General features: G+C 41.0%; 1 protein-coding gene across 3 annotated transcripts in view; it reads left to right on the forward strand.

Moving 5' to 3' along the window:
- Nucleotides 1–16156, forward strand: part of casz1 (castor zinc finger 1) — a 173853-nt gene that overhangs the window by 90621 nt on the left and 67076 nt on the right. The window contains exon 1 of one of the 3 annotated variants that reach the window (XM_088290473.1): nucleotides 7376–7752. The exons of the other annotated variants lie outside the window; for them this stretch is intronic. Coding sequence (XP_088146599.1) covers nucleotides 7704–7752 — 49 coding nt within the window. The 5' untranslated portion in view covers nucleotides 7376–7703. Of the gene's footprint in view, nucleotides 1–7375; nucleotides 7753–16156 lie in introns of those variants that run through there. 3 annotated transcript variants of the gene reach the window in all.

Here is a 16156-nt window from a genome sequence, read left to right on the forward strand (position 1 = left end):
CTACACACACATCCGTCGTCGAAAAATCACATCTCCTGGCTGTCTGGAGAGAAGAGCGCGGAGACAAAGTAATCACTCTCATTCACGAATTACCGTCAAAGGCTACGCATTGACTATCGCCGCCGATGGCATGGAGGGGTACTACATCACACACATGTGCAGAAGGTCCGGAGTGGTTGGCATCTCATCTGATAAAATATTCAGCGTAGAATTCAGCGTAAGATTTACTTTGAGAATTGTACGCTAAATATTTTACTCTCAAATCTTCCTTTTTTTACTGGGACCAAAGATTGTCTTTTTCACAGTGGAATGTAGTGTACAAAATATACTGTGTAGAAAAGTACTTTCTTTTTCTTCAAGTTTAACATGTGGCTATGGAATGATCGATCCAACTATCTATCTATAACAATAAAAAGTAGGCCTATTTGTAGTAAGATATAGGTCATATTTATCCCGTTGTTTTGACACGTGTGTGTGTGTGTTACAATAGGATTCAATGGTTATTGGGCACGCATGCATTACTCATCATAAAGGTACTGCCTTTTAATGACAGGTGTGGCATTTGTTTTGGAGGACTGTAGCACAAAGAAATATAAAACTAAGATATGAACTTCAAGTGATTTTTTTTTCAGCATAATTAATTACTTTAAAAATTTGAAAGAACACTGGTCGTGACAGATGTGTGGATGTGCATGGACACTAGTCATTCGTATCAGAGGGATTTAAACCTTCAAGTATGATGCCGCTTAAGCTGAGGCTAAGTCACGTTGTTCTTCTGTACATATTCATGATCACATGAATAATCATCACCTGAGAAGGACATAACTGAAGGCCCGGGCCTCACCTGGTGTCCTGAATGCCGACAAGACCACTGCCCCACCCAGAGGTTGCTTTATGAACACAGGAGCCCCATAAATGAAATTAAGGTGTCAATTAGTCAATTACAGCATAATAACTCTGAGGGCAGACATTTAGAGACAGAGAGAATCTCAGCTAAGTTCATTTCCTGCGGCCCAAGAGCCTAGCGCTTGGCACACGTCACTCCCCACCCAGACTCGCTGAATAAGGGCCCCAGTGCTCTCCCTAATGTTATTTTCCCCTGGATATCTTTTTTGATCAACAATTTCCTTTCATGGGATTGTTTTTCACATGCAGGGGATGCACTATTTCTCTACCCAATTTGGCCAGGGAGAATTTTATAATTTAGTAATTAAAATCTTTGTTAGGCCTTAGAAATTGCGGCTAATTGAATTTAATGGAGAGATGAATTTCATTTTTATTTGATTAGCGGGACCCCTGGCATAGGTATTTATGGAAAAAACTCGACAAAAATATGCTGTGTGGGCTAAGATGGCATAATAGAATTACACCTAATCGGATTTCACTGTCATGAATTTCACTCTAATTTCACTATAATTTTCCATTAGATAGCTGGTTTACAAATATTTGCTCATCTGCGATGGGAAAGGCTATCTGTCTAAAATGATTACCGAGCAAGCCTTCAGAAATATGTCCCCTTCATCCCCCCCACCTCCCTTTTAAAAACCAGATTGCGAGGGATCAAAATTAGGAAGATTGCATTATGGATGTCTGCATCCGGGAGAGCAATGGGGGAGATATGATGATTACGGCCGGGGGATGAAAGCTGTGTCAAGAAAAATATATTACTCTAAAACATAGGCCTATTCTATCTACAAAATCTCTGCTCTCAGCACACTGCTGCCAAGTAACATACTATGTCATAATTCATGCGCTAGCATAAACAGTGCGCAAATAAAAGAAAGCCGTTGCAGCATGTTATAATGTGACTTATGCACCAGACAAACTCCATGTTAATTGCTTCCAAGTGTGTAACCATAATGAGATTCTGTTGTGATTTTCATCGTGTGTGTAAGTCGATCTAAACACAGCAATTATAAAAAATCAAACGAGATTGTGAAGAATCATTGTCAGCAGTGATGCAAATGACAATCATCAAGAGGTGCTGTTGCATTGCCATCATCATCGTCGTCGTCATAATCATAATCATCATCATCACCATCGAGCTGCCTTTAAGTTTAATATTCAGCTCAGTCCCTGCACAAAAATAAATATATAATGCATTCTAAACAGACGTGAGAGGGAATAATATCCCACATCATAGGCAACCTTGAATAACACAAGGCTGAACTCTTGTTGAATCCCACGTTAAAAGCCCCTGCTTCAGAATTAAGCTTTTACACGTTCAATTTCCTTTCCAATTTGACAGCAACATGCCAGTGAATATCAAGAATACACTTGTCAACGGCCTACAGAGAAGACAAACTCTTTATTTGTTGTGTTTAAAGTTTGATCCAGTGGAAGTTTCCTATGCCGTCCCCAAACAAAACCAAACAAATAACCAACCTGAACCTCCACCTGTCGGGGCAGAGCTCCACCCTCAGTCCATCTCTTGCAGCCCCTCCCTCCCTCCCTCACTCACTCACTGGCCCGAGCTGCCAGGAGACGGCGAGAGGAGTTCGAGAAACACAATCTGACTCCCAGCAAAGGTCAGATCTCCCACTCGGCATGTCTCTGGGCTTTGGGCACAAAAGCCACAGAATTCACATCTTTCAACTGGACCGTAGCCTTTGTCCCGGGAACGATGGCTTGTGAGTGGGCCCTGCACCAGACCAGCCCCTCCTGGCGAGCACTGTGAGGGGCAGCCAAACGTCTGCCCCCGCTGGCCCTTTGACTGATGCACCCCTGCCATGTCACATGCACGGCAGCCCGCGCACACACTCACACACGTACACACTCCACCTTGCCCTCAACATTCTCCTGCATGAAGCATACAATACACTGGGGCCACATCAAAGGAAAAGCCCCCACAGCTCCTTTTGAAAAGTAATGGTTTGGCCCCCGAAGATGGCCGTGGGTTGTGCTGCATCCACCCTCCCTGCCACTTGAATAGAATGCGTCTCTCCAAGTCCACTCGAATGGTACTGTAGATATGTAATCGGACTTTTTTTAATGATAGAATGCAACTGGACAGACATTGACACAACATATTCTTGAAACACATTCCACCAAAGAAAAGTGCTCTACAATCTCAATGTCTAATGCTGATGATGACTTTGTCCACATTGTTTTCCATTACTTAGATTCTCACTTAGATGGATCGCCAGTCTTAATGGAGCGTTCTGGATATTGCCAAAGAAAATGCAATGATGCATTTCTATCCACCACTGTAATATTAGCATTAAAAGCGGGTTCCGCTCAGACTATTTGTGTCTTTGTCAAAATCCTGACTGGAATATTAGGTTGTTGCCTGGCCAAATCTTGCCTACAGTCCATCCATTTTTTTTTGGGGGGGGGGGGGGGGGTACTGTCTAGTTATTACAATGATCTGCTTTGAACCCAGATGACCCATATTTGATCCTGTGCTTTCATTGAGTGAACAACAGAAACAACCCATATTTACACATTTTCCAAAAAGCTGTAAAACCGCTACACGTTGGCACAGACACAGAAGCGACAACCTTGACCAGCAATAATGACGATGTAAATAAAACGAACGTGATGACATCGCATTCAGTTTGGTCTCGACTGACTGTTCCCTGGGGAACGTGGGCATTACTACGCTGGCTGACATTGTTTTCTCTGTTTATTGGCCCTGCAAGCTTTTGTTTTGGCCTTCCGAGCTTTCGTTTTACCATGGTATGTTGTTTTAGATAGCTTTGAGTGTGTGTGTTTGTGGGTGTGTGTTATCAATCAGTGTATCTTGATGACATCTGTCTTGCATTGACTAGCTATGTGTTGTGAAAATCCAGAAAGGGCATTTCCGAGAACCACGCAACGTTTTTGGTAAAGAAGCAGGAAAATGTCAATTTCCTTGTTCTAAATCACCACAATTACGTTTTCTAATATAAATCCACAAAATGTCCTTTACAAAATGTCCATGTCGTGTAGGATAGTTGTGCTCTCATTTCACTTAGTTTTCAATGTTTTAATTATTAGTCCCAGACTGACAAGCGTGCATAATTATCTGTTTGGCAACATGACACCACATGCTAGGATTAAAGATTCTATTGTGGAAAGTTGCTTGAGTCTTTTGTAGTCATTAAAAGTATTTCAAAAACATTAAGCCTCACGAATGATATGATTCACAATAATGTAGTTTGAGTCCAAGTCAAGACCTCTATCATCTTTCGATACATATTATAATGTCCACATTGTAGAATTAACTTTACTGTAGTTATGGAATAATTTGTTTCCTTGCCAAAGCACACAGTCATAGTTTTTGGGCTTGGTTTTACATACCCACACTGAAATGCTGATTGTCAGATTAGCATCACAATGGAAACACATCATGGATGACCACATCAAAGGCACAAATAACACTCTTGAAAAACAGTAGGTTAGATGTAGTTCGACCTAGAATTCCAAGCACTCCAAAAGTTGTACAATTTGGAGTTTGAGCTAAATTGAATGAGTGGTCATCAAAAGTGACATCATCGTATGAGCCACCAGTGCACCTGGTTTGTGAATTCCATTATTGTCAGCTGATGCCAGCTGCACCTTTTATCTTCAATGAATATCTTGCTTTTTGCAACACTTTTTCTCTAAGGGCGATGGTGGTAAGTGAAAAAAGAATATCCACTTGTGATTATTGTGTGGGGCTTTTATTTTTATTTTGTTCTATTTTAGAGTTCTTTTTAAGAGACTCTTCAAATGGTCGCTCCCCACCTTACCTTTTTGAGTCCTCCACCCTTGCGCACCTGCCGGTTGCCTCAGGTCTGCGGACCAGACGCTTGGAGGTGGAGCCTTTTCCGGAGCCGGTTCCTCTCTTCAGACTGACCTCACACTAAACGTTAGGCAAGCCCCATCGCTTGACTTGTATGTTACTTAAATCATGGCTTAAATATTTGGTAAAGGATTTCCGACCAAGTTAACCAAACCAATGTTTGTCTAGTATCACAGAACTCATTGTGGTCGACCTTTGTCATGGTGTTGCCAAGTCAAAGTAAAAACACCCCTTTCATGAAACAAAATAATTAAGAAATATAACTTTTGATAAAACGGAGGCTACTCATGTATTTTTGGCCAGCACTGGATCGAAGCAGATCAAGTTTATTACATAATTAAGAATGCGAGCATGATACTTTTACCCTCAAGGAGTGACTGTTTTCCCTTTATGATCTTCGACGAGTCATCACATTTTAGAAATGAACCAAAACCTATTTTATGTATCTACTTTTTTTTGTTTTTATGCTGACAACACTCAGCTGAAGCCAGCACGGTGTATCATTGCATGCTGGTTCACAGCCATAAACTTGTTCATTTCCTCTTTTCTCTCTCCAGTAAATGCTAGTTAGCCACTACCTTTAGCCAATGCTTTGCCCTTTTGTAAACTCTGCATTCTTTATTCCAGAAGTCATGTGTACACGACAGGGGTATTATGTCCAAATGGTCCAGACACACTTTGCATGCCACTGCGGAAAAAAACTGCCAGGCAAATACGAGGTTTGACTTATAAAGTATTCATTGTCACCTGGTAACGGCCGCCCTTTATCATTTCACCTGAAATTACAACGAAAAATGATAGCTTATCAGAGGGAGGCATGGAGAGAGAGTGAGTATTAGATGACGTGGGAACTCTATTTGCGTGAGACCTGAAACTTATTTGCTTTAAGCTAAAAAGTCATAAACGTGTTTTTTTCCCCCCCAGATCTTTTTATTGATGCTTGGTGATTTTAAGACACGCCTCACCTTTATTACAGGTATTTTATTTTACTTTGTATCTAACAGGTGTGCACGCAAGTAGTGTGCATTTGCGCATGTGTACTTAAAACGTTAAATGCACGTCACATTCAAGTGTGTGACTGCGCAGTTGTGTATCAAGCATTTTGCAATTTCCGCTTTTAGTGGGATCGAAACGGAGAATGGGCCTTATTAAATAGTAATGTTGTCTCATTAGTGAACAACTCATTCAAATGACAAAGTATTTTGAGTGAATGTATGGAATCACTTAATGAACTGATTTGTTCCTTTCCTTCTCAATTTAGTTGAGCTCACCCGCAAGCGTGTGCTACAAATAGTGCTACTCGTGGGATGGCAATGGTGGATAAGCATGGAGGGGCCACCAATGTGATTGCGGGTTTTCTTGGAATCTCAGTCTTGCTGCATAGAACCTGTGTATATAAATATTTATATTTACATGAAACTGGTCAATGGTGCAAAAAAGATGTGGGCTCATTAACTTAGAGAAGTAGGACTGCCAAATCATTACTAGGGAAAATTCCATCGTCCAAGAAATAATAATTTTGCTTGCATCACAATTGGCTTGGGGACTATCCTTTGCTATTTTATTTTTAAATTGCTTCTTGAGTTGTAATTAAGTAAATGAATACAGCAATGACCTCTCTAAGTCCACATAAAAGAAAAGGTGTTACTTTTGCCGTGTTTTATTTTGATTTTATAAAGGCTGTGGAGGCCACTCAGACTCAGACTGCGGACAGGTTGGGCGGATATCTCTCTCTCTCTCTCGCTCTCGCTCTCTCTCTCTCTCTTTATATATATATATATATATATATATATATATATATATATATATATATATATATATATTACCCCCCCCCAAAAAAAAGAAATATATATATATATACATACGTGAAAAAATGCTCTCCAAAATTAGTAAATCCCATTCATTCATTCATGCTGGAGTTTATTCCAGCTGTCATTGGGTGGGAGACCCTGAACTGATTGCCCGCCAATCGCAGGGCACAAATAGACAAACAACCATTAACACTCACATACACACCCATGGACAATTTAGAGTCTTCAATTAACCAACCATGCATGTTTTTGGAACGCAGAAGGAAACCAGATTACCGGGAGAAAAAAGACGAATGTACGGGGAAAACATACAAACTCCAATACATGAAGGCCAGACTACGTTTTCAAAGCAATGACCTCGGAACTGTGAAGCGGATATGCTAAGATAAATACAATTAAATTATATAAAATAGTCACAATGAGTAATTACGGTGACATTATCAAAGTTTTGTTGCTGTGTCAAAATAGTTTTTGCTTCAAGTTAAAGTAGTCTTTTAGCAAAGTAATATTTTATTTTTAACCTATACCGTATATCCTGATGTGTTATAAAGACGATGAATATGCATAAAATACTTCTTTCTCCCTAAAAGAAGGAGGGGAAAAGGGCTCCCCTAATTTGAATGGAGGCAACACAGGCTCCTCCCCGAGAGAGTTGAAAGGCTAGAAGAGCACAAAGATGGAAAAGGCCAGCCCACTGAGGGAGGGAGTTTAAAAAAAAAAAAAAAAAAAGATCGCAGGGGCTCCTCTGCCATAATTTCCTATCAGCCTATTGAGACGACATCACCAGCAGCTTGGTCTGTGCGTGTGTGCATGGAAGCAAAGCAGAGGGCGAGAGAGAGGCAGAAGCACCAGAGAGAGAGAGAGGAGGGTAAGGGGGAGGCTCCATATTCTTTCACCTACCTCCCCCCAAGCCGCGAGAAGGAGGGGCCAGTGCCGAAGCTGCCAATCAAATCTGCTTGTGGCAGCCGGCATTATCGCAGCAACAAACTATTGACAGATTACATGTCAAGGAGTTTAGTGCATGATTGAAGGAAGCCCCTTTTTTTTTGTTGTAGTCACTTTTCCGCTTTATCTGCACATCCACCGAGCAACATTTGAATGACTTTCCACCAGAGTTGAGTAGTATTATGAAAGTTACATGTCTGAGAGGATTTAACTTCGACTTCCCTGAATATGGTGAGTACTCTCTTATTTTCCCACTTTGCCAGGTATTTTTTTTAATGCAGACAGTTAAAGGTGTGCCTTTATCTCGCTCCCTCACGCACACCTACTCACGCGCACACACTCACACACAGACTCAGGGGGAAGTTGTTCATGATTAAGCTATGTGCCAGCGAGGACGGCATACTGTATATAGTATACCTAAGTATTGCAACACCCTTATTTATAGCACTTTTCAGAGTGCCCAAAGGTGACTGCAATATCAAATATGATTGCCTCCCGTTCCACTCAGTGTTGACACCATAAAGCACACATGTGGAGAAAGTTCACTGGACCAGTTTCATTTTCTCTTGTCTGCTACTTACTTTCTTGTTTTAAAATAAATTTTCATCTATTTGTGAGCAGGCCAGCATATTTTTACTGTACAAATACAGGTGTTGGTTTTCTCCACAGAGGGACTGACAATGCCATTAGGATAGAATGAATGGCCTAAGGATTTGTTACCAAGGGGACAAAGCAAACAAACTGTTTTGTTGTCACACATGTAAATGGTGCAGGCCAGTCACTCTGGCCACCTTTTCATGTAAATCTGAATAGTGTATGTGCTGTTCAATCATATACACTTAAGTGGGAAGATCAAATTAAAATAACGTATACACTCTCCAGTGAATGGCATTCTGGCAGAAATACTGCATATTTCCGACTTGTGGGGATGAGATTGTCCTCCTGTAATCTGAATTAAATCGGCAGGGTCTTCTTGTATTTTATTTATTTTTTTATTATATTTAAATAATTACTATAGCACATTAACATTTAGCTCTTTATGTTTTGTGTGTTTGTGTTAAGTTTATACGGGTGTGTTTTCTATTGATGTGCACTTACCGTTGTGTGTGTGTGTGTACATGTGCGTGTGTGTGTTTGTGTGTCTGAGTAGTTGCTCTACATTTTATTTCGTATAACTGCACAATGTATCACCTTTTGCAAAACTTTCCAAATTAAATTTTCTATTCCGAAATATAAATATATATGTACTGTATATACAATCTATATATTCTGTATATGGCATAGTATGTATAGTTATATGAGAAGTTATGAAAATATTTGTTATGCTGCGGCATAATCGTAAATTATATTGTCTTACAAATATATTAAGATGCAGAATTTTTTGTCTTACATTTTTTTCCTAAACTGTAATTCACTCTCGTCAGCTTTTGCTTCAGGCTCTGATTTTTAATATGTCTGTGTGATACTTATAAACTCCCTCTGTTAGCAGTTTTTTTGTTTGCTTGTTGTTCAGAGTCCATCTTATTGGCACTTGAGCTCGTCATGATGGAGAAATTAAAGATGTTCTAACTAGGGCTGTTCACGTTACATTCAAGTAGATGTTGTCCACGAGGGCAAACTCATGCGAGTCAGACTCACGGGCTCGCCTGTCATATGTGGTCACTGTCGGTAAGCGCTGTGCACTTTTAGTCAAGAATAACAAGAGTTGAGTGGGATTCTTATCACGCCACACCCTAATTTTAAACTTTTCGTCAGTTCGGAAGATTTTTTTTTTCTCTCCCCTTATGAGTCATAATGTTGATTGCTTTCACCCTCACGGAGTTGTCTCATTAACCCTTTGTGGCACCCTCCATCTTTTATGGCCTTCTACAAAACCAGGATGAAATGAGGGAGGAAAACAAGTCGTGGTCTGAAGGGCCTCAATAACCTTATATCACAATTTAGCCATAACCTGAATCATTTTGATGTCCAAGCAATAAAATATGCTGTTGCGCTCCTATTTCTCCTGCTCCTCGGATGACAGTAAATTTACATTTTTTAATTAAACTCGCCAGAATTTTTTTATTGGGGGGCTGGGTTATGCAAATATGAATGTTGTGTACAGCAGATTAACAGAATTTTGAAATCAATTTTACAGGCATTTCATTTAGATGTGAATAAAAGTGAGTCATTGTCTTAAACCTCTTTCATGACAATTTTTTCCTGGGGATGCCATATATTCTATGAGGAGCCTTGTGGAGTTCTCCTCAGCAACGAGGCTCTGTCAACTGATTACAAAAAAAAAAAAAAAATTACGTCTTTAAAATGCTCTAATCTTTTTTCTTCTGTACAAACAAAAACATAAAAATGAATTTGATTATATGAGCCAATAACATGCTCAACTCACGCTCCCCAAAAAACTTTTAAAGTAATTTTAAGACTTAATTTTTCTGAGCAATTACAAAACATTTACAGATTAATTAATTAATTAACACATTTAATATTTCAGCATTTTATTTTTTTTTTCATTTTAGAAAGTTTTTTTGTTTTGAACTCATTTCATTTTGGTGTTTAAATAGAATTTGCCAAATGTATGGTTGCAAAAGAGAGTCACTGGTTGAAGATCATTGTAACATAGTTTAGTTATATGTAGCTTATATGTTTGTGGCGTTTTATGATCCGCTCGCACCGCTTGATTGATGTTTGTCGTGTGTGTGTGCGTGTGTGTGTGTGTTTTGCTTGGTTTGTGCAGAGGGAGAAGAGAGCGCACACAGACTGGAGACAAGGGGAGGGAATGGGGTGTGTGTGTGTGTGTGTGTGTGCGCGAGTGTGTCGGGGGGGCGTGTGTGTGTGTGCGTGTGTGTGTGTTTGTGTGCGTGATCGGGATAGTCGGCTAGAGATGGACAGCAGAGTCCTGATTGAGCATGTGCCCAGTCATCAAGTGGCCTTTTTAATTTTTGGAAAGAAACAAGTGAGATCAAACAGTGGAATAAAGTCCAGATGCACGTGGGCTGTCCTGCATCTTACTGCAGTAGTCAAAGTGTTGGCGGCTACTTGATATGGGCCACGAGTAAGGCAAGTGGCATCAACACCCCTTTTCTTCACGGCTGTGCACTCATGCATTGGCCGGCACCTAATTAAAACCTCAAAGCTCCCCGTCACCAATATGGAGTAATGGCCTAATTAATACACTGCACACAAATATTACAGAATGAGAAACATCTTCATTTTTTTTTTGTTTGTACATATGTGTTGAAATATGGTGGGATTTATCCAACTCAAAATGTTTCATTGTGCATTTTTATCTGTTGCAACAAATTAAAATCTGAATTAAAATTCCACAAAAAGAAAAAAAAACAACAGAAGAAGCTTCCTGCAGCAACTTGTATCATTCTCTTAATCTTACATAGCAAATTCAAATTTCACAGGGAGAAAGGGGAGAGAAATAATCTCAAGTCATTGATATGCCTTATAAGAGGGCAAAATAGAAAATGAAGAGGTAATTAGCAGAGTGGAAGACTTTGGCGTGTTTGTCTGAAAGCGCGGTCTCCACCGGCCATGAATGAATTTGCATGCTTCGCTTATCGAGGCGCACTTATTAGGCGGGCTGAAAGAGAGATTAAGCCGGCGCAAAATGTGGTGACTAATCCTTTTAAATGTGGCAGCGGGTTTTGAGGCGCAAACCGGGCGGCCCGCGCGTTCGTTAGCTGCAGCGGAATGTGACGGGTCGCAAATTTGATGCAAGGAGGGAGCGGATGCGGAGTTTGGCAAGGACGCTTATTGGTGACCATCTCTTGACCCTCTTATCTCTACAATCGAGGCACCATGTGGGGCTGGGCCCATATTAGATTTGTTTAAAACAAAAAAAAATTGCATATTGACATGTCTGTGTTTCTTTGCGTCTTGATGAAAATCTAAGAGAAGCGTTTCTCCCCTTCTTTCTCTTGCGCTATAAATGAGGAAATATTTGTTCTGCTGAGTTACAGAGCCAGTAGCCCCGTCCTCATCCGTAATTGACTGCAAACATGAATGTCTAAACACTGCCTGCACTCACCCTCCACTACAGCTTCCACCTCCTTCTTTTGCTTCATGGTGACATTAAGGTCAGCAATGATTACTCCTCTCGGTGCGTGTTATATCTGAAGGCCAGCTGCTCATTTTTGTCTGTGCCAGCGCAAAGAGAGACAGAGAAGTATAGCGAAGAGACAGAGTGGAGCAGGAGTTTGCCGTATTTCTTTCCTTTTTTTAGTTGGTAACTTGATAGGATTACATGGTTCTGGAGCCTACACCTGTTAAGAGGCTGTTAGAAGAACAGTTGGCAGTCCCGTGGCCGTGCCGCTAAGCTTTTTTTTTTTCTTTTTCTTCTCTCCCTATCTGTTGTCCGTTCCGTGTCGCCTTGTGGGGATTTTACCCGGCATGTACTGGTGGAGTTCATTTTGCAGGGCTTCAGCCACAGTGGAGACGGAGCGAGGGGGGCAAGCGCTCCTTGTGACATGCGAGTTTGTGTTCAAGTGTGTATCCTGCATCGGTGTGTGTGTTTTTGTGTATGATTGGGTCGCCCTCCCCACTCCCGAGACTCATTGTCTCCGTGCAGTCGCGCTTCCTTCTCTGACCTCAGTCACACGGGCAGAGCCACCCCCGCAACAACGTATAAGCAACACAAAGAATTTAATGTTGATTTGTTTTTCCTCACGGGTTGGGGACAGGTGTTGGCAGAGTTATAAAATGCCCAAATACTGGTTAAACCAGACCATTTAAATGATTAAGGGTTAGGTTGAGAACATTTGTGCATATTTTAGGAGTGCCAAAGACCTGTTGTCAATCAAAAATACTTTTGGAAGGAGTGGAGAAATGAGTAATGCATAAAATGTCTTGCTTGTTTTCTCTTGTTCGTCTATTATTTAAGAGGAAAACAGTGGTGAATTGTTGTCTCAAGCCGGGAGTGCGATTGCGCAGGAGACCGTTTGAAAGTGGTGACGGTTATCAGAAAAATCATATTACAGTTGGGTGTTTGGCGCCTGGCTGCAATGTTTCCCACTGCCTTATTTGGCCTTCAGCAGCTCCGTCACTTTCTGTAGGTCCGCAGCACCTGTTGCCCCTATTGTGCCGGAATTTTCTATATTTGGCGAGAAGTGGGGACTCTTTGGATTGGTGCGCGGGTCACAGTTTGTACTAGTTTGAGAGACATAAACTTGATATTCTCATGTCTATTTTAGTTTTTCTCCCGCAGTTGTTCAGCAGACAATATTAGACAACATGATTCACCCCACGAGGACCAAACATTTCTCAGCGGGGCTTCTAAATGTCATGTATGATATTGGCACGTCGTCTTTACACGGCCGCAAATGATCTCCCTTCTGAAGCGTGGGAGAAATTAAAAAAAAAAAAAAAAAAAGAGCAAAGTTAATACATATCTTGGGCTAACTTTTAATTGTTCTGATATGTAATCGCTAAATGACAATAAAAAAAGGAGGACGGCCACTTTAAAAGCTTTATCTCTGCTGCTCTGCGCTCAAAGTGTCATGTCCATAACAGCACCACCTGATCTACAGAGTAAAATAACCGCTTAGGCTTATTGTTTGGACAATATTGGAACCCCCCCCACCACCGCCACCCCCGACGCCCCAGCTCCCCTCGCTGCTCCGCTCCCCTCTCCCTTGATTCATTTCACCCACTGTCCTCGGCTGCTGGAAAATGGCGTTAATTTTTTTATTACCTGTTTGACTCTCCAGCCTTATTACTGTAGCCCCTTAATGTTCCCTGTAACCGTGGAAACCAGATGAATAAATGTCCGCCAAAGAAAATGAGATGATTAAACAGGTCACCCTTGCAAAACAAATTCGCTTGGTCGAGCGCAATTTGTGTACCAAGCGGCTGTCTTAACAGTTTGCTAACAAGGGGATTGTTTGCCAGACTCGTTCTAGAGGGGAGGGGGTGGTCCGGGCTTGGGGGATGAAGATATCTTGGAGGGAAGGGGGTTGATTGAAGAGAGAATATTTTAGATGGCCGTGCAGTTTGTCTCATCACTTTATTCTTCCTGATAGTCGGGTGTATGTTTATGATTTAAAGTTCCACCTTCATCCTTTGCGAACGGCACTTTTTGCTGCCTGCGCGCGTGTGCTTATTTAAATCATGTTGTTGTCAGCGGCATTTGGTGTGTGATCATCAGCAAGTGCAGTGGCAAATAGAAATCTCCTCATTTATGTGGCAACCAATCATTACTGCTAATTGTCCTTGAGGCCATCTGTATAGGGTTGCTCGTCCTCTGCGGGTTTTGAAACGGTGCTGGTCATGGGTTTACAAGTACTCGACCCAACTCCGGGGCGGCACAAATAACATCCGATAGTTTCCACTACAAAAGAAACGGCTTTAAGCCGCCGACAAAAATGATGACGCAAACCCAATCTGGCGGCAAATGATCACAATGTTGGTTTTCCATCCTGCAGTGTAATGTTCCCTGAAAAAACACCTTTCCACCAATCAGTACTGTTCATTTTTGTTTGCCATAGAACAGTTTGAAATAGTAAACCCTTATCCCGCCACTTCCTATGTAGGCAGGATGTCGATAGCGCGACAAACGGGAACCAGCCAATCAATTCAACAAGGAGAAGAATGTGACACAATTTCATACTAATATTTCAGCATGCTGACATTTTCCATAATCAAGCTACACAAACAAATGTTAATCTTCCGCGCATGTTTTGATATTCCAAAATTCAATTTCTGTGCCTTGCAATGGCTATTCGCCATACCACAATCATTCTATACCATTGCAGGCAGTAGTACCCCTTGGCTATCCTTGAACTTTTTTTACATTGCTTGTCATTCAATACCAAAAATGTTTAATGGGTAATGGACACAAGATTTTTATAACCTGCTTCCAGAGAAAATGTTTGCCGTTGTCATTGCTGGCTCAATGGTACGATGGCGCCTGTTCTAAATGACTTATGGTGAGTTGCTATCCAGTTCCTCGTAACCTGTCAAAACACAGGACTGACACACACAGGCCCACCTTGACATTTTTGGGCTTTCAACTTGCCGATGTCATGCTCTTTATTAGACAACCACACAATTGGCTATAAGTTTCATAGCACAAATTAACAGCGTAATTACCCAAAATGTCTTTTGGTTGTGGTTAACTTGCCGTATAAAAAAATATTTTGAACACTAAAATGTAATTATCATTGTTATCCATGAATTTTCAAAATTACTGTTCACGCCTTCCAAAATGTTTTAAAACAAAAAAAGTGTACGTTAATACTTGTTGTAGAAAACGTCAAATTATATTTATTTACTTGTATTCTGGGACAGATTTTTTTTAATGAAAATTTTCAGTGAAGTCCAGTGAGGGGGCTCACAATTAGGATGAAAAATGTAAATTTCTCATTCCTGTTCAAAACCTTAAAATGCCCAGAGCAGAAGCGTGAGCGTTGACGGACTTCCTGATGCTTCCGGAATCAGGATGGTCCGTTTATGACTGACGGTCTAATACTGTAAATGAGTTAAACACCAGAAATGTTTGGATTGGACCGAGGCTTACAGCGGTGCGGGCACCCTCACCCCCTGATGTCACTGATCTATAATAGAATAATGTGCATTTTAAAGGGGCATCCTGGGATGAAGGCAGCAAAAAAATGTTTCTGCCAGTGTCCAATTGTGATCGAGGGGAAATAATTTTGAGAAAAAATGCTTTCCAAAGAGAATCTAATTTCAAAGCTTTCTGAGCAACTGTGTATCCGCTCGTTGACTGAGCTGATCATTTTTGAGGGATGAAGCCACATAAATGATCAAACTTGTTAACGTCCAGGATGTGGCTGCGGTGTTGCATATGGAGGGATGCCAACGCTTGTGCCACTTAAGGGTGTTGCCTGTTTGCAATGATGCACCACCAGCACTTAGTGCCTTCTTGCTTAAAAAAAAGCCACATGGCTCTCAGCCCATGCCAATTTACACTTTTACAAATCCCAATCATTTGCCCCACATTTGGCCTTAAAAAATCTGAGAGAGGTCATTTGCTCAGGGGACAGCCATGGCCCTACCTGAGAGTGAGATTGTTGATGTGAACCATCATTTTTTTTTTCTTTCCACTGCGTGGCAAGGGGGGTATTTCATCCCAATACCGGGACACTATAGCTCAAAACTGAAAAGCACTTATGCATTATTGATGTTTTAATTTGTGCAAATGCCCAAGTCTTTGTTAAGTGATTATAGTGCTAGGGAGATAACAGGGGAGGTACTTTTCTATGAAACAAGAGCTTGCTTGCCGGCCGCACTGGAAGACCATTGAACTAAATCTAACGAGCTTCCACTCTGCTCAGTGAGACGGAGCTTCGTTGGCTGAGTGGGAGGGAATGAAGAGAGTTGACTCTAAATATCAACAGATAAGAAAAGAATCAACCATTGATCTTTCATCCATATTTCAGCTACACCCCTCCCGTTTATGATGCATGGTTTATAGGTCTTTTACATCCCTTATCAAAAATTATTTGATGTAAATACAATAGAACTGACCTGAAAAGCCCCATGTGCAAATACTCCTCGTGGCACACTAGGACCTGACCTTGGATGGGGGGAATGAAAAGTTGTAATACTTGCAAAACAAGCCAATAAAATAATGTCCTTCTGAAAGAAGGGAGTTTGGATAAATATAAAAGAG

Source organism: Idiotropiscis lumnitzeri, chromosome 3 (genome assembly GCF_059441095.1).
Source record: "Idiotropiscis lumnitzeri isolate Australia: NSW breed Sydney's pygmy pipehorse chromosome 3, RoL_Ilum_1.0, whole genome shotgun sequence".
Taxonomy (NCBI): Eukaryota; Metazoa; Chordata; class Actinopteri; order Syngnathiformes; family Syngnathidae; genus Idiotropiscis; species Idiotropiscis lumnitzeri.